Genomic DNA, 24,044 nt, shown 5'->3' with positions numbered 1-24,044 from the left:
AAAATAAGGGTGTTTAATAGCATTAAAGTTATGTTCTACTAATAATCTTTATTTTATGTATTAAATACCCAAGCCCTGTAGGCTTTCAAAGGTGGACGTAAATGAAGAGTGCATATATTGGCTATGGTCTGCTTCATTTCAGTCACAATGGATTGTAATAGCTTTTGCAGTAGAAAAAGTTTTTTCAAACCACTCCGCCAGCATAATCCACATCTTTGCTATCAGTCATATGTAATATGTTCCAAGCACTTATATTTTGTCCAGAACATGTCTATTTACACAGCTAACTTTTGCAGTTGTTGCAATAAGTTGCTCGCAACAAACTGAAACAGTCCACCATGCAAGGTAACCTTGGTATTTAGACTTTTTTTTTTTTTTTTCCACATTTTCTTTCTCCATAAAAAGTTGTCACTTTTGGAAAGCAGGTTAATCAAGCTAAGTCAAGCCGAACACAGCCACTGTTCTGTCGAAAAGGACAAAGCTTTCACACGGAGGAAGTGTTTGACATTAAACAGATGGGTTACTATCACGCTAATTGCAGGATGATTTTTTTTTTTTTTTTAAAGACATGAAAGAACTGAAAAAAGTTACCGGGCAGAGTTAGTCATACCCATCTAGAGGAGCACGTAGAGAATAAGAGGCAAAGACTGCCTTTTGTAATGAGTTGAGCTGTAATGTTGGGGGCTTGACGTAAGAACGTCGTTGCCTTAGAGCTAACCTTTTTTTAACATCATCTTTTTTTGCATGCGTCCCCATGTTGGCTGCAGCTACAGGGCAACAATAGAGAGAAGGGGCAGGCCCACAACACCTGTCAGTCTTAATGGTAAACATATGTCGAGAAATGCAGAGAGAGTGAAGAGGAGGAGAAAGAGAGGAGGAGTGGAGCAAGCGCACTCCTTAAAGAGGCTCTAAAGAGGCTGTGCTTCTGTCGATCCTATCGGCTGTGTTTTTTGGGAGTGTTCATGTATATGTGTGTGTGCACGCAAACATGCCACTGTGTGGAACTGTCATTATCACTATGTTAGGTTGCATGCTGCAAGCCAGGATCATCACTTAGGTCTGTAACTGAAACAAAATGAGAAGTAAAGAGTAACAGCAACCAGCCAAATATGATGAAGGTTGGTAGATGGTAGGGCAGCTTCATTAAATTACTCTGCTTGTGATTGCAGCTTCCAATATGCTCATTTTACCCGTTCAGCACACCGCGGTTTAGTCACCTATATGCAACTAACACTTGCACGTCTTAATGTCATAAATACATACATGTCAACACACACAGGATGCATGTGTGGGAGTTTTGCTTGGTACTGAAAGTGATCATCTCAAGTGTTAGACCACCAGCCTTGGTGTCCTGCCATGCATCATAGAACTACACACATACTTTGACACAAGTACACGCTTGGGCATCTGTTTTTAGCTGCATAGCAGTGTGTACCTTGACTTAAAGGCAAAGCCGTGCATTGCTGCTCATGTATTTGGTCTGTTTGTATAGGCTCATTGTAAGTTTGAAGGGTCTCCACCTCTCCCCCCCAGACCTCAGCTGAGAACCACACGTCATGTCTGCCACCTTTTCTCGGACCACAAAGTTGCCCATTATGGATAGACAGGATTCAGTGACCAGAGTGGACTTCAGCTAGATGAAGGCTGAGACTCTCCTCCCTGATCCCACTCCTAAATCTTAATTCTGGCCTTCACGTAGTCTGTGTGCATGTCTGCATGCTTTCTCTTCTCACTGTAATATCTCTGCACTAATCTTAAATCTCCTTCCAGCCATGTCCAGAATAATTCTCAAGTATCCAGTCGAGTTCCACACTTTTAGACTGCAATAAAACCTGTTGCCAAATCTACTGCCACAGGCTGATTCACCTCTCCCTGCTGCTCACCCCTCTCTCTTTCTCCTCCATCTCCCCTCTTCTTGTAACAGTTAGTTCTCACCTCCACCCCTGTTTATTACCAGTCTTATGTCATTTTTAAAATCTGAAAACACCAGCCAGTCTTTGTAGTGTGAAAGGAAGAATGATGACATAGTGTACATCTGCTCAAATACTGGCAATATGTAGCAGAAATATGAAGTAGCCAGATTGCTCAATATGTATGCCGATTACTGTTTTTGTCTGTATTTATGGATATGTTGTCAGATAATTGTCTTACTGCTGTCTTTCATACAAAAAAAAAAAAAAATTGATTTTAAGCGAGTAAGTAACCGACCGTGCCTGTCCTACACTTTTTGTTCTTTATCAACTATAATAGAGGATGCAGAAGAAGAGTTTCTCTTCTAGGTTATCTCAGTTGGTTTTCAATTCTATTATTGTGCTTTTTAGTTATGAGCTTCCTGATGACGTTGTTCTAACCACAATATCTGAACTCTTCTCAAATATGCAGGGGGGATGAAAGAAAGGTAGATCATAGAGAGAGATAGATGCAGAGAAGTTTTATATTAGTACTGTGCTGGAAAAGATCTTTATGTCCCTGGTTCCTCCGTGCCCCGTCCATCTATCTCAGGAGAGCAATAGGATCCCCCCCCTTGTGTCCCATAATCAGACCCTGGCTGACAACTCTGACAAGCTAGAGGATTTTCACCTCTTTTACACACATGTACACACAGCTTAAAAAAGCAGACACTGGACACTAACCAGAAGGAAACGTACACCTCACACTTAATTTCTCCCTTTGGCATTCTCACACTTACTTTACAGTATTTACACTTTCAATTCATCTTTAATATCTCTCTCACACATACACAAATTACATACACACAGATACATTTGTGTTTAATCACTGTACACACAGAAAGACAACACCCCTTTCTGCACACACGCACACACACACACACACACACACACACACACACACACACACACACACACACACACACACACACACACACACACACACACACACACACACACACACACACACTTATTCTCGCTTGCTGGCTCAAAGGCTCAATGTGTTAAAAACATTAGGTAAGCATGAATCCAGCAGTGCTCCTCAGGCTGATATCATATGTCCTGCTTCATTACAGTCTGGTGTATACATTCAGCTGCATCTCTGACCCTCCATCTATCCGTCCCCTCTCTCTCCCATCCCTCCCCTCTCTTTCCCCCTGGGGTGCTTTAACACAGAGTGGGCCATCTCAAGATGTTAGCAGAAGAATAGATGAGCTCTCTCGTTGTTGTCAACGCTGTCCCGGGCTGCTCGGCTGTGGAGCTAATGCAAACACACCTCCACTCAGATTAGAAAAAGAAGAAAAATATCGATATAACAGGCATATATATTTTTTTTTTATAAAGAACGGAAGGGTGAAGCTGCAAAAATCAAAGGGAAAAAAGTTAAATAGAAATGAATTTAACTTTAACAAACTACCCTTTGTCCACTTGGGAAAGGTCTTTTTTTTTTCCTGCAGCTATTTTGGGTCCTGATATGACATTAACTGCTGGGAGGTTTCTGACCAAAACCAGCTGAGCGGTGTGTATGAGGCAGACAGGAGGTACCTGGAGAGGGAGGGAGATCAAAGCAGCGGGCCTGTAACCTGTAGCCTGCCGACTGTTACCTCTGGCCCCGTCAGAGGCAACGAAGAGGAAATAACGATACACCTCCCATCCCGCAGCTGCACGTGTGTGAGGCAGCGAACACACTGAGGCCTTTGCTCCAAGGTTCACCGCAGCACTTGGCCTGCTGCACCACACTTGTCTCTCCATCGCAGGCAAGCAGGCTGGGCTAGGTTAACATGAGCGCTTTTCTCCCTTCATAAGCAGTTTACAGTGTGAATGCATGCATTTGTGTTACAGATCACAGCTGCGATATCCCTAGCTCAAGTTAGATCAGCCAGCCACTTGCATCCAAGGCAAGAGGGAGGTCAGGTTGGGCAGGGGAGGATGAGGAAGGTCAACCCCAGTGGCAGAATGGGCTCTGCAAAATCAGCACTAGTTATAGCAGAAAGAAACCTTTCAACTGCTGGTAGATCCAGACAATCTCAACTGAATCATGTTGAATCAAAACACCATAACTGCCTTGGCCGTTGGCCTTTGTTGCAATGCTCTACAGATGACTTGAGGGACACGGGAGTGGAAAAACAATAGCGGGAGGACAAGATTGAAGGACAAGGTACTGGAAAGAGAGCAAAAAAAGATGATTACATAGAGAAAAGGGATACATGAGGGGAAAAAGGGAAAGGTGGGAAGATAATAGATGAGAGGGGTGTTCTTTTCTTGAGTAGTAAAGGGCTGTATATCTCTCAGCTGTGTCTTTTGCCATCACTTACTGTCAGTCAGTACAAGCTGACACAGCAAAATGGATAAAAGGAGTCCTCTTTCTATCACTTTCTCTATTAGTCTCTCATTGCCTCTCTGTCTTTCTCCCCGTCTTAGACTCTGCCCTTTTTTGTTTTAAACCTGTTTTCTATATGAAGAAGGAAGAGAATCCTGTTAATTCGCCTCAGTTGGGGATGCTCATATATAAACCCTTCCTTTTCCTCGCTGCCCCTCATGTATGTAATAGATGAGGATAGCAGAGTGTATGTTTATGAGCGCAAGTGCTGGACTTGGCGAGGCCAAGCGCTCCTTCAGTGTCTCACAGTTCATCACAGCTCAATGACTGACTGGCTGGGCCTCCGTCTTCAGCAGTGTTTACATTATGTGCACATATACATGTATAAGCACTCATACACGACTCTTGACTCTCACCGCTTACCTTCTCTAAACTTGTCCTCGTCACTTGTCCCTTAACTGCCCCACAGGTACTTGTTTGAGATTGTAACTAAATACCCATAGTGTTCTCTCTCTCCCGTCTCTGTCCCTCATTGCTCCCCTCAGTGGTCCTATGCGTTGGAGAAACCCAACACGGGCAGCGTGTTCAGTTTGGCCTGGTCTGCAGACGGAACCCAGCTGGCCGGGGCTTGCGGCAACGGACATGTCATCTTTGCCCATGTGGTGGAGCAGCATTGGGAGTGGAAGAACTTTGTGATCACACTTACCAAGAGGAGAACAATGCAGGTAGAAAGAGAGCATCGCACACACCCATTTTTGTTGCTGCTCCTTTTCAACTTTGACAAAAATCCTTTTATTCTTGGGAAGAGACTCAGTGATTCATGTCGTTCAGTTTGAGTTTTCTTTTGATGAAACAAAACGTGATGAAAGACTGACAGATTCCAAAGTAATGACCGAAACAAGAAAAGGCTAATACATTGGGGTAAATCTCACCTAAACAAATGGTACAGATAGACACATATGCAAAAGAATAACACTGGAAGTCCATTTTGATCCCGTGTCTGTCATAAGAGTTTCTGTTTTACACATTACTGCTGATTTTCAGGGTTTTTGAACCAAAGATCACTGAAAATAAGCTTTGATTGTGAGGAAAGATATTAGATATTTAACTAACCATTAATGGTTCCAACTCAGTTATAATAACAGATTTGAAAAGTACTGCAGTGCCATTGGCAGACTGTAAAGAGGTGAGTGAATGTGCTATGTAGAGAAGCAAATGCCTCCCAGGCCTTGGCTAGTTGTGGCCATATATTATAGTAGGACTCTCCCAGTGTGCCAGTGTGCAGCCCTGAAATGACAATGACCAGCCTGTCTAGCTGCCTCTCTCGCTCCACCATTCTCTACTGTTTAAACTCACAGTAACCACAAGGTAGCGTTTACACGTGGTTAACACACCCGAATGTACATAGACACACACACTTGTATACCTTCAGACAGGGGTACACATGCACACCTACAGAAACAAGGTCACACACATGTGTGCCCATTTGCCATACACATCTTTACCAAGTGTAGTTTTTGTAAACCAAACAAAGTCGGGTCATCAGCCGTTTATTTTCGGCCTCGCCGGCGCTTTTCTGTCTCCCCCCTCCCCCTCTCCTCCTCGCAGTCTGTTTTAAAACTGCACATCTGCCAGTGGTTTGTGAATCAGCCAGCTAAATTTACCACCTTGCGGTCAAATGTTTTTTTATTCCTGGTTGTGTTGCATGTAAATTTGGGTTGCTGGAGGGACTAGAGGAGGAAGATTTGTAAAGCTGTAAAAATAACCCCACCTTTCACCTGGAGTTGGAAAAGGCTCTTTCATTCATTCACAGCAAGAGAGCTGGAGGGAAGTATTTATCTATGCAGGTGAAAAAATGAATACCAACCACTGCACGCACGCACTTAAAACAGTAAAAACTGCCTCCTCTAACCACAGTTGACCTATGTATACTTGGACATACTGTACACTGTTTCCTGTGTATATTAAGAACGCTCCAATGTGTACGTGACTGTGTTCAGCGCTCTGTTAGTGAAGCCGCTGTCTGCCTCTTTGGGTGTTTGCGTGTTTAAATGTTACGTTTTTGCTCAGTACTGTCAAGTTTATGCCTGTTCAGTAATTTCTGTGATATCTAGTCAACCCTACTCTTGCTTTTTTACTTTACTCATCTTTTTGCCTCTTTCTCCTTTCCCTCTTCTTTTACAGGTGAGGAATGTGCTGAACGATGCAGTGGACATATTGGAGTTCAGAGATCGAGTCATCAAAGCCTCTCTGGCATACGGTCACCTCGTGGTCGCCACTTCCCTGCAGTGCTATGTCTACAAGTCAGTGTTCAACTTCTCTTTTGCTCATCTCTTCTCATCTTCTCATCCCAGAGTCACACTGGTCTGAATTTTCTCATCATCTTATGTTACTTTTACATTTACTGTTCAAACCCCGAGGATACTCTTTGGATCTGACAGAAATATAATGAGATCCCATGCAATGTAGCTAGAAAAACTGCTAAAATATGTCTAAAAATTTGCAATAGAATGAGAAACATAGAAAAACTGGTCCTGATGGGGGTAAAACAGCAACCAAATCTTAACTAAGATTAGGGTGATGTCATCAGATGAAATCACCTTACGCAAATGGTAGGATCAAGAACACAGTCAGTATCTGCCCTTTATTATAAATAACAAGAGAAAATCTGTATCAGGCCAGTTTTTCCTTTTTGTAATAATGGTTTTTTTTAGCCATTTCATATCTCTGCACTCTTCTTTCTCTGTCTCTAGGTTAATGTTTTCGCCTTTCAAAGTTTTTTCCTTAGTTTTGTTGTCTTTCGTAACTCTCTCTGTTCTGGGTCTTACTTCTTAACGCTTTCGTAACGCTTTGTTATTAAAAACTGCATTTTCACAAATGTTGTTCTTTATTTGTGCCAGCTCAAGAAACTGGAATACTCCTCTCATCTTTGACCTGAAGGAGGGAACAGTCAGCCTTATCCTGCAAGCAGAGAAGTGAGTCTTTCTATTCCAGGAGCAGTGCAACAAGAGAGAGAACAGGCTGTTGGATCGTCTATCAGCTTCTCTAATGCTTCATTACTCGCCACTGGCCACTCATCAAGCAGCAGCCAAGCGCACGCACGCACGCACACACACACACACACACACACACACACACACACACACACACACACACACACACACACACACACACACACACACACACACACACACACACACACACACACACACACACGGCCTGTGCTCTAGCTTAGGCAGCCCTGTCATACAATAAGGCTGAGAGTGAAACCACTGGGGGAAATTAGATTAATATGGAGTAGTTCTTGTGCAATACTTCAGTGCAGTGTCCGTGACACTCAGCATAGCGCTAAATCGATTACTGGCCATTTTGTAATCACAGCTGAGTTGGATGAGTCTCGCTGTGTAAGTTAACAGTGTGTTGATGTGCAGTAAATGTTTGAATTACCTTGTTGTGTCAGTTAATTAACTCTTATTGACTCTTCATTCTTTCACGTCTCAACATTTGATCTATTTCACTTCCCTTCTTACTCCCCTTCATATATAATTATATATATACTGTGTACAGTACACTTACTCCACTCTAAACCACTGTGTTCTTCCGCCTCCCCTTCTCAGACATTTTCTACTAGTGGATGGAGCAGGGTTGTATACATTCTCTTATGAAGGTCGATTGATATCCTCCCCCAAGTTCCCTGGTATGAGAGCTGACATCCTGAATGCCCAGGGTGTCTCACTTAGTAACGACACCATCGCCATCCGAGACAAGAGTGATGAGAAAGGTGGGGGGGGATCTCTGTCACAATTAAAATTTTATACATCGGATGGACTGTGGTTTTACTGTGTTCTCTCCCCCTTTTGCCCTCAACAGTCATCCTTCTCTTTGACGCTCTGACTGGAAAACCCCTTAGTGATGGGAAGCCCTTGACTCACAAGGTGGGTAATCCTTTGGCCTTGTTTCGACCAAATGCATTTCGGCAACAAGGAAGTTCTTCAGCCCTACTTGTGTGTCTGTTAACTTTTATTTTTTTTTTCTTTTTTTTTTTTTTAATCTTTTAAGTGCGTTTTGTTGTAGTAAGCTTCCACCCTAGGCTGGTGCTGAAAACATTTTTGCCTGCTAACTTTACGCCTTAGTTAAAGGCAGCGGCTGTTCTTTTACTCATGATTCAACTGGTTACGTTTCATCCACATATACCGCACATGTAATTTTCAGAGTGAGTGTCTTTAGTTAAAACAATATCCAGATACATATCCAGACACAAGAAGAGAATTGGGGCAAGGCTTTGTTGTTAAACTAAGAGAAAGAGACAAAAAGAAGGAAAGAACTAGAAGAGGAGGAAAAGCAGCAGAGGTAGCAGTAGTTACTGTTTGTCAGCATGGGTTTGTCTGCCAGTACTCCACAGCTCCAAGATACTACACCAAAGCCAGCACGCTTGGGCCAAAAAAACATGCAGGTTCACACACAAACACACACATACACACATATCCACGCACACACACGTATACACACACACACACACACACACACACACACACACACACACACACACACACACACACACACACACACACACACACACACACACACACACACACACACCCTTTCTGTGTCTCCATGTCTCTCGCTTATACACGCACTTGGCAGAAAGGCTTTTGGGTCACGGTGCAAACCGCTCTCCCCCTTCCTTTTTTTTTCCTGATCTTTTGTCCTCCTTCCATCCTTTACTCCTCTGTTCCCTCTTACCTTTGTACTTGTGTGTGTGTGTCTGCATTTATATATAGCTGGAGGTGGTGGAAATAGCTCTGGACCAGTGTGGCCCATCCACTGAAAGGAAAATTGCACTGATAGACAAGAACCGTGACCTTTACTTGACCTCTGGGTGTCATGTGGGGCGAGAAACCAAAGTCTGCAAAATTGGTGAGAGGCGGAGGAGGGAACTCACTTGGCAAGATGTGTAGTGATGCTCTTTTATACAGAAGTGTAACCAGCACTGGATGAATGAGATTCTTGTGTGTGTACTCTGTCCTGTAGGTAGTATGGTTCACAGTATGGCATGGAATGATGGTGCTAACATCCTGTGTGGAATCCAAGACAACCAGTTCACAGTGTGGTACTACCCAAGTGTTGTCTTCACTGACAAGGAACTGCTACCAAAAACACTGTGCATAAAGGACAGCAGGTAGATAGCTTCAGTTTTTTTTGCTTTCACATATGTAATGGCAATGACAAACAGTGAAGATGTGGTCACATGTATTTGTTTTAACTCAGTGAGTTCAGCCGTACACCCCACATTCTGAACTACGTCGGCACCAAGGTGACGTTACGCCAAGGAGATGGTTCACTGGTGTACAGCAGTATACTTCCCTACCCGGCCCTCCTGCACGAATACAGCAACGCTGCACGCTGGGAGGATGCACTGCGCCTCTGCCGCTTCGCCAAAGTAAGATGCCAACACGTATGAAGAAATCCCAGTGTGCATTACGTCTTTAGCATCACTTACTAAGTTTCTTCTGCTTTGCCTTTGTATTTATATAATTAACTTGAGGACAGTTTGAAATATCCTGCAGTACAGGGCTCTAGCACAGTCCAGGCTTCTATGGTGTATGTCACACGCATGCATGGATGTTGTATATGAATGAGACTCTGAAATGAGAAGGTAGCAGACAGGTTTATGGGACCAGACCAGCAGGCTTTAATTAGCCTTCAATTAGCCTGGTGACACCATTTACCGGATTAAGCCCCTCTAGACCTCACTCATAAATACACACTCTGCTGTATGCGTGTGCAGACACTCCTAACGTATATTACTCACGCACACTGAACACAGTGTGGGACTGTGTCTCTGCTTGTGCAATGATGCAATAACCACAACGCTGGAGAAATGGACAACTGGTAGGAAGGGGAGGGTGGAACAAAAGGGGACGGAGAGAGGCATTGGTTTTAAGAGTTTTTCCCTCGACCCCTCCCTCCTCCACTTCTGGTAAGAGTTCGGTGGCATTGTGGCTTTTCCCAGAATCACACTTGTTGTTGTTGTTGTTGTCGTCAGTAAGCTCTCACCTGATAGGTGTTAATACATGTTGTCATTTATAGCTCTGAGCACAAACATAATGTGCAGTAGATACAGTTTTATAATCTAAGTGTGATACAGGCGCACTGAAGGAAGATTTCACCTGAAATTGTGTTTGGAGGTGTAGCTGTATTAAGTTTATGTCCTCAAGCAGTGTCTGTGTACGGCAAATGTCTGTGTGTGTGTGTCATGCATGTCCACACACACACACACACACACACACACACACACACACACACACACACACACACACACACACACACACACACACACACACACACACACACACACACACACACACACACACACACACACACACACACACCTCAAACTTCTTTGAATCAGCATCCCAGAGTGTCCAAACATTTGCTCCTGCCACAGGTTCATGAAATAAAAGGCAACAGTGGATCAGCATTTGAAAAAGAGGTCATTTTATAAACATTTTTTCTGCAGTGGTTGTATTCTTTTCACTTCAGAAATCAAAATTGTGTGACTTGCCCACTAGTGGCCAAACTTGTATATACAACTGTATGTACAGTACATACATAATTGCATATATGGTATAAGTATATTGGGGAGGGAATAAGGTTAAAAATGGAAACATATTAAAAAATGTGTGTGCAAGGTCATTTTGTCATTTAAATATGCTCTTTGCGTCTCCTCCCCATACACTTAGGACCAATCATTGTGGACATGTCTTGCTGGTATGGCGATGGCAAACAGGGAGCTGACCACAGCCGAGATGGCCTATGCTGCCATTGGAGAGGTAAGAGCATTGCTGATTCATTTGAACACGTGATTTTTTTTTTTTTTTGCCAACACAAATACACACACACACAGTTGAATTCATTGAAACTGCAGTGATACTGACAGGAAATAAGTCAAAGAGATATGGTATTTTATTAACAATCTCGCTCCATATCCTCTCCTCTTTCAGTTGCCCAGGGTGCAGTACATCAACTTTATAAAGGAGCAGCCATCTAAGGAGTCGTCCTTGGCCCACATGCTGATGTTCAGTGGTCAGGTCCAGGAGGCTGAGGTCACTCTGTTACAAGCTGGTCTCATCTACCAGGCCATACAAGTCAACATTGACCTTTTCAACTGGGAGAGGTATGATTGGGTTTTCATGTGTACGAAGGTACAGCTGAAAGGAGAGGGACAATAAGTACTTTTATAACATGCCTTTTCTCAGACGTGAAAGAGTTACATGTAGTTAGGATGAAGCATGTTTGTTCATACTGGATGCATCCCAACCTGCATCTTCTAATTTTTTTTGTCCAGGGCACTGGAGCTGGCAGTCAAACACAAGACCCATGTGGACACCGTGCTGGCCTATAGGGACAAGTTCCTACAGAAATTTGGCAGGAAGGAGACCAATAAGAGATTCCTGCAGTACTCCGAGGGGGTAAGTTAGAGCAGCCTGTCCGCTGCACTGTGGGAACTGATTTAGGCAGCGGGGTCGATTCCTAATTGTTTCCCATAGGTTGTAAACTTTTTATGCACTGCTTATACACTCCAGTTGATACAAAGTTGGGTTCGAGGATAAACCCATGATGTCACTTTGGCTTCTCCTTAAGCCATCCAATCAGAACAGTTAACATTAAATTAAACAACAACAACAACAACAACAAAAAAAGAAGGCAAATCTGTACTTGGTGATGTCCTCTGCCTGAGCTAGCGTTTGAAGGAATGAAAGACATTGAAGGTGGCCAATGTGATCCCTGCCTCATCGTATTTTGTGCAGCGGCAGCTATCTTGGCTACACAGAGGTCTCCAGAAGCCCCAACCTCAGCTACACCCTTCAACTCTAAATAAAATTAGTAGACTCCTGAATATACGCCTGCTTCTGGGTAACATCAGAACACCAGCTAAGAGTTCACAACATTTAAATAAGACAACTTTGGAATTACTACAAGGTTTTTCTTTTTTTTTTTTAATAGAGGCTAACCCCTGTTTGGAAGAAGCTAACCCCCACTGCTAAATAATGTGCTGCTGCTAGCACCGGTTATCAATCGCATATTGATCAAAGCAAAATAGTGTATCTCATCTAATCTGATTTCATCTCATCTCTGTGTCTCTCTTTCAGGTTGAGGTGGACTGGGAAAAAATCCAGGCAAAAATAGAGATGGAGCTGTCTAAAGAGAGAGAGAAAGCTGCCAGCGTCCCTGTGAGGAGCAGTGTGGCCTCGCGGCGTTAATTTTCAGAGGGTTCACTTTATGTGGTTTGACTCTATGTCATTGTAATAACAAAAAAAAAGGATCTTTACTTGAGGTACAATATCCACCATAAGTTACAGTAAGTACCTTAACTTTACGTAGAAACAAAAGGGAACATTTGGAGAAGTGAATATTAATAGATTGTGAAAAATATGACACTTCACTTTAACTCAAACACACTCACATACTCTTGTGACATATGCTGTGTATTAGGAATCATTTGCAACACATTTTAAATTGTAGCTGGTTTCTGTGTGTGAATGAAAATGGTTTTGATAAGAGTGTCTGTATTTCTCAGGACAACAACTTTCTGTAAAAATTAAAGATTTCAATTGTTTCAGACTGTCTATTTCCATTTGTCAAAATAGATTTGGTGTCAAATGTGTGCTTTCCTGTCAGTTTCACTTTATTTTTTATTTTTATGGCAATATATTTTTACAGTTTATACGTTCAAAACTTTGCCTTCTGTAAACACTAGAAAGAATGTCACTTAATAAAGCAGATGGAAGCATTGTATATATTTGTTCCGAAAATTCTCTTCTGCTTTGCTTTTTCTATTTTTCGAATACCTTTAATGTCTTGATGATTCACATGTTTTATATAAACCAGTGAAGTGAGTATGTTTGAGATGTTTTGTGAGCTTTGCAGTTATACCCAGAAGCTATTTCTGGGTGCATATGTGTTTTACAGTCCAATATGTCCACAGTAGGGCTACTCTTTGAATTATTCTTGTATTTCCTTTTCTGCCGAGGTGTGAAACCAACTGCTTGCCATGGAGCTCCACCCCCTGGTTGGCAGAGAGCCAGTACATCAGCAAACCATTATAGCCAATCCATCTCCTTTAGTGGCCCGGGAGGGAGAAGATCTGACTCAGGGTTCTCCAGAAACAGCTTCTAGACTATATGACGAGGATGTGGGAAGATATAGAGAGCGATCGACACAATCCATGAAACTGTGAGTGGCCACAGAGGCTGAAACATCAGAGAAAACAGTAGGTGTAGGAAAATCTCTCAATGGGTTCGCACTCTCTTGCTGTTGCCTTTTTTTTTGTGCTCAGCACGCTGTACACCGGCTGCTTTTAGCCAAAGTCTCTAACTCACTGTCTTTCTCTTATTTATCTCTTTCTATCTGCTGGCTTTCTAAGCCTTCTCACTGTGCGATAAAACATAGTCATCTAGATCAAACAACATTAATCTATGAAAAGACTTATCAGTGAGAAAACAGGTTTCACATGAATTACCACTGAGAGTGGCCACACACTTTGAAGAGAATTGAAATGAAATAGTGTGTCATATTCATGACTCCTTTCAAACAACACAGTGCCAACCTCAGTTATGTTGCCAGGAAACGTTGCCTATGGGCAATTAGACCTATATTCAACACGCTGCATTACATTTTTAGCCTTAACTTTAAATTAAGAATATAAAAGTCAAATTTAGATTCTGTTCATTTTTAAGTTTCTGTGGTGTCTTCTGAAAAATGAATGGCCCGTGGAAGTGTTTCATATTTTTTAAACTCCCCAACACACAATAGCAAATAGATACTGTTCTTTTATTACAATAAAGCCACATTCAAAGACTGACAAGTTTCCACATTGAATAGGTAGCCAAGTAATGCAGCTTCCCAAAAAATGTACTTCCTGGATATAATGTAAAAGTTCTGAGGAGGATAATGCTCATTGATTTGACCTCTAGTTTATCTGTTCTTTGGTCCAGTGAGCAATAGAATAACTGGATTGTGGGCGCAGATTCAAAATCCATTTTGTGTGAGTGTGTGTGCATACTGTATTTTCCCTGTCTTTGTTTCCATTTCAGCTTTTTCTTCCATCCATGCCTCTATATTTTGTGCACATATCATATATTTTGGGATTTTAATATGTGCATTTTCGGAAATGAAAACCAACTATGTCACCGTCTTTTCCACTGACAGGGGATGTACAAGCTTTATTGTTAGAGCTCAAATATGAGAGCTGGTTCTCAAGGAACTACAGCGACTTGAAGGGAGAGAATGAAACGCAACATTCACACCTCTTACGGTTTGAGCAGGACTCGTACGTTGCTCCATGCTTCTCAGGGTCACACGCTTCACCTCATCTAACCATCACTGGGTTTTACGCATGGATTTAATGCTTTTAAGTGCAAACTCCACCCGCCCACAAATTTCCCTCAGGAAAAGAAAGCCATCAGTGATCACTTCTAGCTCTGCCATCATGGTGTGGTGGTATTGGATTACACACAAGCCACCACAATCCCTCTCAGACTTTTAGTGTCCAAAGCATTAGCTGAGCTCAAGGTCTCTAATTGTAAATGGTAGTTTTGAAGAAACAGATAGTTCTTCTTCTTAACATTTGACAGACGTTGAAGTTTTACTTATTGTGGTGATCAATAATGCTTTAACATACTGCCTGATACTACTTTGTCCTAATGAGTATACATTGGTCTTTCTGGTGTAACCTCACTGAAACTTCACAGATAAATCAGTTGAGAGGATTTGGATGCGGTGAGGGTCACTATCTGCTTTACACCTGCTTATACATCTTTGAAGGGGTAAAGCTGCACCGTTTATAAACTAATAACACTTTCAGGACAGAAGAATAAGTTAGTTTTATTTTTTTTAAATCAAATTGACAAAAAATTAATCTGCAACTATTTTTTTTTACAATTTATTGATAGTTGTTTTAATAATTTTTCAAGCAAATTATCCAAAACTGCAGGTTCTGGCCTCTCAAATGTGAATATTTGCATGTTTTCTGAGCCTTCTATGATGGTAAACCAGATGTAATTGTGTTTTGCTCAATTGGTCATACAAAAGATGTACACCTTTGACTGGATACAATTCAGATTCTCTTTGTAATTTACGCATCTTATTCTCTTTTGGCCTCGAACTAATGATAGGAGCAATGCAATACGTGTTACTGTTTACCAGACAGCTAGCTCATGACAAGGTAAAGTATAGCCAAATGACACTTTTCAGTACTTGTAACACAATGAGGCCATAATTAGAAAAGCTTTTATCCACAAAAAATGCTATTAAGCCTGTAATGATTTGTGTGAAGCCTTTTTTCAGTTTGTAGCAGCGCTTCTGGTTTGATTAGGACAGTTACACACGTATGACCGACACCCAAGTGGGTTTGAAGGTATCACTTTGCATCTTCACTCTGCCAGAACAAAGAAATCACTGCCTCCTGTCTCATGCATATTTCCTGTTTTGTCCCTTTGTCCTTTGCTTCGTCTGAGCTATATACTGTTCGTTCTGCTTTGGGCCGCAGTTGTGATCTTGTCTGACATGCTATCCTTAAAATACAACTTTGTCTCTTGGCAGCTTACACCACATCAGTATGCCAGCTGTAATCTCTGCCATTGTTTGTCCTGAATTCAGAGCCTAGGAGCTGTACAGCCCCAGGCAATACAGCTCCCAGGATCTAAGCAGTTTAAAAAAAAAAAAAAAACTGCACTTTTCAGCTCTCATGCAGACACATCAAATATGGCCCAGGTCACTGATATAACACTCATCTATCAGCTCCCAGTGAAGTGTGAATGGAATATTGCTTTCATGCTGATAAGCTATAAATGAACAGGCTCCAGAGCTGGCTGGTAAAAATGTGTGCTTCAGAAAGTATTAAAATTGATATTAATCCCTTCACTGCCTCTTCTAGTCTACATTTCAGGTTGCTGAGAAAAAGAAAAAAAAATTCGTCCTTTTGGATGCAAATTCAATAAAGACTACAAAAAAGAAAAGCAGAATTTTCAAGTCCAGCAGAATATTTAGCATTATGAGTGAGAATAGGCGAGAATTAGACAAGAGAACTGTTTCACGGTGCCACTTAAAATTGAGGTGCTGAAGTAAAACTTAATGCGATTGTACCGAAGCCAATTTTGCTGGTTGCAGCACAAAGAGCGTCAATTCCAGCCGCCTGCGCTTGTTTTATAATCTCCTTTAACCCAAGCGGACATTTGCATACAAAAGGCGAGTAATCCTCTATAATCTTAGAAAACACCTACATTTTCTCAGCCTTCTCCTTTATTCTTTACATTCAGGATTATAGCCTAATTGCACTTGAGTTTCAGCAAGATAATTACCCTGATGATATTAAAATAAGAATGCTATATATTGTTTCTGTAGCGTTGCCCAATCTCTGTTGTCCGTCAGACAGAGTTCCGAGATGTCCTTGGGCTTTGTTGCGGTCCTGACACTTCCAGGACATCCCGTGTCTGGTCTCCGGGTCTCGGTCCTGTTGCTCTCACTCTGCCCCTCTCGTTTTCCGACAACAAGTTGTCATCAGACCGGTCTCTGTGCATCTCTTGCATGCTTTCCTCATATGTGGGTAAATATTTAACCTCGTCGTAGGCTGGCAGGTTCGGAGAGGCGAAGTCCCCGAGGCTGTATTCGGGGTACCGGTCCAACAGGGAATCCTGGGACGCCGATGGGTGCCCGTGAAAGAGGGAGGGCTCCTCGCTGCGGTCGTGGTTCGGATGCCGGCGGGGCCGCGGGCAGATGATCCGCTGGATGAAGTAACCCATGGCAAAGAGCAGTAACAGGATCAGGATGCCCGACAGCTTCCTCGTAAACCAGCCTACGTTGTCGAAGAAGATGTGGATAGGGAGCTTGCAGCAGCGCACCGTGGAGCTGGCGCTGCCGTTCCCGGTGACGATGGGCGGACAGCACTGATGGCCATCTCCGCACTGGACCTCCCCGCAGCTCTGGAGGGCTTGACAGGCGGAGATCAGGCATGCTGACAAAAAGGTGCCCGAGTACGTTGTTTTGCCGCCGCCCGGCAGACGGGGCATCATTTCTGGATCTCCCGGGATTGGAAGTAGCCCAATGCGCGTGTTGCGTCTCCCGCGCGTACGATGCTGTTAATGTTTAAGTCCGCTCAGGTGTTACAGGACTGCCTTTCTTTCCAGCTGTGCTCTAATCATGTGCTGTGACAGCTACTGCAGCGCGGAGCAGGACAGCAGGTGCCCCCTGTTGAGGACGACCTGTCTGCTGTGGGCGATAGGAGTGGAGCAACATCAGTGTCTGGAGGGAACAGTGATGAGAATCATGAATAATCTTACATCATTATTACGTGAAGACATTTTTATGAGGTTGCCAGCATTATGCCAGTGAAACCGGATATGGTCCCCATCACTTGACATCGTCATATTTAACCTTACCTGAACTGTTCTGCACAAAAGACTTGTGATCTCACCTATCACAGATCTGCAATCTGCCTCTTAGATTAACTAAGTGCACTGTTGCTGCAGAGCCCCATGATTTATGTTGTTGGGTAAGAATCCAAAAAAGAAGATGTATGGAGGAGGGTGTGACAGCCACAGATGGGAGAGTGAAAATCCATATACTGTGTTCTGATACCCTGTAAAAGTAAAGTAGTCTCCGTTCTGTAGTGGTAGGGGGAGTATTGAGATCCTCCAGGAAAATAACACTGCAGTGCAGAAATTCTTAATTACCAATAAAGATCCTGCTTTGAAAATGTCAAGAATTGCAGGTTAATTGCACTTAAAGTAACAGTAGTGCAGGAAACTCTCATTCTGTAAATTATTATCATGCTAGATGCATTAATTGATAGCATGTTTATGTTGTAGTTGGTTGTGATGGAGCTAATTATATATAAGTATATATATGTATATATATACATATATGAAAAATACTGACGTAAAGTACAAGTGCCTAAAATTAAGTAAATCCACTCAATACCAGTCCACCACTATGGTTCCGCACCTCCCCCGAAGGATGCGTGCTCGTCCCCAGATCCCACTTCATGATCTATTGCCCCCCAAAGACCAAACCAGGCTGTAAACTTTCCCTGGACTGAATCCTGTATGGATAAAGTGCCAGATAACCAGTGATGGTGAATGCCTCTTATAGCAGGCGCCAACAGATCTACCCCGCTCATAAAAAATGAATAGTTCTGGCAATGTGGATTGTAATGGCCCCCCCATTAGGGGAGTGTCTGGATTGGCATTAGTTCAGCATCACCCTAGAGGACCATGTGTCTGCAGCACTAAAGAACATAACCATAAAACTTAATCTCCAGTTTAAATGATAGTCTCCTCGCCCAACGTGTTAATTTAAAGTAAAGATGTTCCTTTGGACCACATCCAAGAATGACAGACAGCTCACGAAGGTCCTACAAGTACTGAATATTAACTGATTGATTAATCCAGTCTGCATTCATTGTTGTATTGCAATGAATTAGTGACTCTTTGAATGAGTTTTTGTCACGGTTGTATAGATTGGCCCATATTATTTATTTTTCAAAGGCTTTTGTCCTTCTTGGGTCTGAAATGATGGTTGTCTCTTCTCTGAAGTGAATAGTTATGATATTAAGACAGCCTGTGACCATATTTTCAAATAAAGGGATCGTAGTGATATGGCCCTGACAGTATTTGATCAAGACTTCATAATTTAAATTGTGGCGAATCCGTTCAGTTTACAGAAAGATTTCACGTCGTCCGTCTTAGTTACTGTTTGTCACTAATAGCCAGTGTGTATTCCTTTCTTTCCCTAAACAAGGCCTAATGCACAGTACACCAAATCTAATTACAGGAGCATTATGACGTGAAATTCAGTAGAAGGGTAGCATCATGAAACCTAATTTATGCAGCATCGTATTTCTTTCTGTAATCTACCTCGTTTAGGGAAATGTGATCACAATGCAACCTTCTAACCAAATAAACAATCAATAGCTCATGGATCGTGGCTCTGAGAGTTCAGAGACCCTTTATAGGCCAATATTCTGAGGGCTTTCCCAGCAGTTCTGCCTCTCGGAGCTCTTATTGATGACTACAGGGAACATCTGCTATTTTTAATCACAGCTTTCACTCTTTGCAGTGTCTGGAAATTCGAAAAATGCTGCTACCTCCACAGTACAGAGGAGAAATTGAGGACATTTGTTATTTTGGTCACTCTAATTACACACAAGTAAGCAATTATGTAAATGCGATAATAAACAATGTATTAAAATACAATCCTCTGCTTATTCTCTGTTGTTTATCTTCATTCTCTACTTTACTTTACCTCCTCCTCAAGTCTGTTTCTGACCAACAACATCCTGCCCTTATTTCCCTTAAAATCCACCGCAAAGTGCTGTGCTTGTGTGAGTAAGATTGATTGAAAGCATTTTCTCTTTATCTCTCCCCCTCCCTCAATCCCCTCCCCCCCTCCTTTATTTCTTGTTCTCTGTCCATCCATGAGCAGCTTTTAGCAAACACATCAAACTAATTGGAGACCTATTACATCCCAAAAGAAACAGAATAGAACAAGTGTTCTTAATAATGCTTTGTATATTTACAGAAAGCAGAGTTTCCGTCAGGAGATTTGAGTCCTCTATGTACACAGAGGAAGAAACTAATACTTGTAGACAGATGTAGAAGAGGAGAGAGAGGAAGTTTATACAAAACAAAGCTGTTAACACCAGCCAACACCAGGGCGACTGTGCTCCCGTTCCATTAATTCACACAATAATTTGATAAGTTTCAGTCTTCTGTGTGGCCAACAATTACAGTGATAACTCTGAATATACTATATCTCTGGAAGAAATGTGCTGTGCTGTATGCTTCCATTAATCTGGCACAAAGGTCTCTTGTATTGTGCTTAATAATTCAGTCTTGAGGGGTCCATTAGCCCTGTGTCATGATGAATGGTCGCGTTCATTTTCACGTGTCAGAGATGTTGATGTATACGGCCTGCCCAACAGTCAATGTCACGGTTATCACGTTTGCATTAATTATGAAACAAAGAAAGCTTTGTCAGGCCTCTGGCTTTGTTAATGGACCCACTGATGGCTCTGGGTTTCGCTTTGTTTGCTCCAGAGCAGAAGTCACAACCTCAAGGTTACTGTCCTGAGACCAAGTTCAGCCTCTGCAGCGTCTTTACTTGCTGTATCTAAGGAAACAATGTCACATTTGCATGACATGATGTACTGATCGTAAAATATAACCAGGTGTATATCATCACGGCAGTGTGTAGCCTCCTCAAACATACATTATGGAAAGAATCTATTTCTGGGTAAACATGTGTAGGAAGAGTTGTGTCTGAATTTGCAGACAATGGAGAGTTGATGCTTTCATTTTTGGCTTGTTTAATGTCTGAGTGTAAATTCTGTATCTGTGCAGGATACGTGTGTGGGTGTCATCAGCGTCTGTGTATTCCCATCAGCTTGAACTCTAATAAAAAGCAGGGCCTGCAGTCAGTGTGGATTGTGTGAATCCAGAAAGTCCCACACCACAGCTATTTCACACCCACATACTTCCTCTAATCTTATCGCTCTGCTGGCTCGGAGGTCTTAAAGTGTTCGGACTGTGCGTGTTGAGAGTACAGAGCAACTGTATTTATGTTTTAGTTTGTTTGTGTGGGTGTCTTTGTAAAGTCTCAAGCATTGTTTTCTATTTTTTGCATCACTAGACTAAATGAGGTAGATCGAGACGAGATGGATGGAAGCCAGGATGGGTGACGTGGCACAGGTCCCTGCACAGTCTGACTTAAAGCGCTGCATAGATTTGATGCTTCTGAACAAGCATGTGGATGTGGTAACGCCTAGCAAATAGGTTTGAGCGAAAGTGTGCGCCTGTTACCTCAGTGTGGCTCGTTCTCTCAGCTTTGTGTAGTTTTTGGCGTGGAGATGAATCAGAATTCAGACTTCCTTTGAGGAGAAAGACTTTAAAAAACTGCTCTCGGAAGCCAAAAACTCCTCAGCTGAAGAGAGAGGGGTAAAACCCCTTTTCTGTCTCATGGGAATCACTCTCATTGCTCTTAATAAATCAAGAGGGCTGAGGGGTTTGTGCTGAGCTGGACGTTTTGACTTTATGAAGAATAACCTTATAAGGTTGCCCTTATGATGAGCTTAAGCCATAATAGACTGCTATCATTTAGACAGGTTTGATGGTTCATAGTAGTAAGTGATTTGACTCAGCATTGTTGCTTTCTTTTCAAATGGGAACATCTAGCTGCCAGGAAAGTTTTTATGTAGTGTACTATGAATCTTCCACTGTCTCTTTACCTTTTGGAAATACACTGCCACAGGCATAACTATATCCGGACACCCTGTGTAAAACCCTGTGTATTAATCAAGTGTTAATTTAGGGAAGACATTTTACTCTTACTCGGCAGGAGCTGTTTTTCTGCTGCATCAAACTTAGTGTTGTTATCTAGTTAAGAGGACAGCAGGTTCTCTTCTCTATATCCCAGTATTGCACCAAAGCGAGTAATACACCAGAGGATACCAACTCAGTGTTACGTTTTGCATGGCCCAGGCGTGAAAAGCACACGCATGTGACCAGGGTCAAGTAGGGAGGTCATGTGACGGAGGTCATATGACCAGGGTCAGTGTAGGGATGACGTTGTGGATGGTTGGATGTGACAAATGCGGGACTCGTGCTCAAGACCATCAAAAAGCAAAAGTCAATGTAGATTTCTTAAGTTAAGTTTCGGTGCCTGAAACTAACCATGACATGTGTATTATGCTTCTGCGTGATACTGTGTGTCTTACTGTATTTACAGTTATGGTCGCTGCCTCTTTACTTTAGATTCTAATATTTTGCACATATCTAATGCACATACATCTAACCTCCAACAGATTTAATGGAGAGAGTTCTTATCAGAGGGAGGAGGCTGCGGAGTATTACCGAGCTGACGCACAGCTTTTCCAAGTCTGCTAAAAGCCCCCAACTGACCCCAAGAGCAAGGGTAACTTCATTTTTGCGTACAAGATAACCAGTCCACCACCCAGCTGCAGATGACTCAGTACTCACACACACACACACACACACACACACACACACACACACACACACACACACACACACACACACACACACACACACACACACACACACACACACACACACACACACACACACACACACACACACACACACCAGACAGACACCTGGAGGTTAAATATAGGATAAAGTTTTCCCATTCCCACATGTTTTGAGTGCAGGGGCGGAGGGCAGGGGATTTTTGACCCCCTGCCTCCGCACTACTGCGCTGAGTCACACTAAAAAGGGAGGGGAGAGAGGAGGGGGGGGTCTGTGTCTCAGGAGGTGACTAGAATACGGCTTTCAGCTTACCAAATGCCCACATTATATCCCAGGACTCGTCCTTCCGTGGCCCCTGAAAACACAGCGTTCCCTCGGGGAACTCTGGAAATAAGGCATCAGTAACATGGAGAGAAAGCAGGATGGATGAAAAAGAGAGGCCATGACACCACACACACTGTACAGAACGCTGTCAGGCTTAGCATGATGTAGAGCAATAAGGAGATGGTTTGTGTAAGGAACGGGAAGGTGTAAAATAATGTGAACAGAAGAGTCAACTCAAAGACTTTCAGCCAAGTTCCCTCGAGACCGTGCAGACATGAACTTCTCCTTTTACCCTTTGTTGCTTCAATTACGGCCTCTACTTCTATGTTATTCCCACCAGTTTTATGGATGTCCAGAGACAGGAAATCTGTTAATATGTGAAAATGCACAACAATTTAAGCCAACCCCCTCTGGTGAAAGGGGGAAGATTCTCAGGACCTTCTCTTAGGAGGACTGTGTAGGTGTCAAATTCACACACTAAAAGCATCAAGGACAGATGTCCCCTTACATCTTAGAAAATGTACAGTTTGCACATGATACAGAACTTAAAGATGTTTTTAGGACTCCCATGACTTTCGCAAAGAACTCAATCATCTAATCATTTCCGACTGCGTCCTTTAAATGTTGTCAAGATGCAAGGGTTGCCAAAAGTGGCAAATATTCCATGTCAAATTTCAGGAAAATATGTTTTGTGCAGGTCCACTCACTATAATATTAAAATACAAAATTACAACCTGGATAAGAAGATCTAACTTTGCAAGTTTGATATGACTTAGAGAATAGATATGATTTAATATAAATGAGAGAATGCAAACAGAAAATGATACTTCCAAATTTTTAAGTCAAGTAAAGAATGTTTTATTTTTTACATAAATAGTTTGGAAGATTGAGGTTTGAACTGTCAAACTTGGTTAAGGCTGATCGCATTGCTCCAGAAAAATGTCCAGCCATATAAAGTGTGTAATACACCCGTTAGTCCACTAGGGGATATTGTGTCAGCGTCACGTTTGGCCTCGCTTAGGCATGAAAAGTACACGCATGTACGACCAGGATCAAAGATCGAGGTCATGAGATGGAAGTCGTGTGACAAAGTTCAAGGAGTCTTAAAGTCTGCAAAGCGAAGGCTGGGGGTGACTGGATGAAACAAACACAGGACTTTTAACCAGGGAGAAAAAATGCCATTCCTTGCATAACGTATTTAACTTACGCAACATACGTTACGTAACTAATGTGATCAAATATAACATTACTTGCCTAAAATTACTTATTTGAACCACAACGATGATCTTTTCCTGACTCTAACGAAGTAGGTTTGGTGCTACCCCTAACCAAACTGCGACCTTGTCACATTTAGCCCGAACCATTGTCTAACCTAACCAAGTACTTTGTGTCCCTAAACCTAAAGCA

At 42.4% G+C, this 24,044-nt stretch overlaps 2 protein-coding genes across 3 annotated transcripts in view; one reads left to right on the top strand and one right to left on the bottom strand.

The window, feature by feature from the left end:
• The window catches only part of ift80 (intraflagellar transport 80 homolog (Chlamydomonas)), a 32,411-nt gene extending 19,241 nt beyond the window's left edge, over positions 1-13,170 (top strand). For both annotated transcript variants that reach the window (XM_069706331.1, XM_069706332.1), the window contains 12 exons: positions 4,815-4,994; positions 6,454-6,572; positions 7,170-7,244; positions 7,887-8,050; positions 8,140-8,204; positions 9,051-9,186; positions 9,301-9,448; positions 9,538-9,709; positions 11,013-11,102; positions 11,274-11,446; positions 11,618-11,741; positions 12,423-13,170. In XM_069706331.1, coding sequence (XP_069562432.1) covers positions 4,815-4,994; positions 6,454-6,572; positions 7,170-7,244; positions 7,887-8,050; positions 8,140-8,204; positions 9,051-9,186; positions 9,301-9,448; positions 9,538-9,709; positions 11,013-11,102; positions 11,274-11,446; positions 11,618-11,741; positions 12,423-12,533 — 1,557 coding nt within the window. In that variant the 3' untranslated portion in view covers positions 12,534-13,170. The remainder of the gene's footprint in view (positions 1-4,814; positions 4,995-6,453; positions 6,573-7,169; positions 7,245-7,886; positions 8,051-8,139; positions 8,205-9,050; positions 9,187-9,300; positions 9,449-9,537; positions 9,710-11,012; positions 11,103-11,273; positions 11,447-11,617; positions 11,742-12,422) is intronic.
• An 852-nt stretch (positions 13,171-14,022) lies between these two features.
• On the bottom strand, positions 14,023-17,522 carry LOC138625408 (uncharacterized membrane protein C3orf80 homolog). Its single transcript, XM_069706307.1, has one exon. The coding sequence runs from the start codon at positions 17,340-17,342 to the stop codon at positions 16,698-16,700; it is 645 nt and encodes a 214-aa protein (XP_069562408.1). The 5' UTR covers positions 17,343-17,522; the 3' UTR covers positions 14,023-16,697.
• Between the last annotated feature and the right edge of the window lie 6,522 nt (positions 17,523-24,044).

Source organism: Brachyistius frenatus, unplaced genomic scaffold (genome assembly GCF_029030835.1).
Source record: "Brachyistius frenatus isolate BFR_SWC_R1_liver_20210118 unplaced genomic scaffold, ASM2903083v1 Contig_62, whole genome shotgun sequence".
Lineage (NCBI taxonomy): Eukaryota > Metazoa > Chordata > Actinopteri > Embiotocidae > Brachyistius > Brachyistius frenatus.
Note: the sequence above shows the minus strand (reverse complement) of the source record. Positions and strands in the feature narration are given on the sequence as shown.

Excerpts from the sequence above, each read along its gene's own strand:
- LOC138625408 (XM_069706307.1), bottom strand. The coding sequence starts at position 17,342 with ATGATGCCCCGTCTGCCGGGCGGCGGCAAAACAACGTACTCGGGCACC.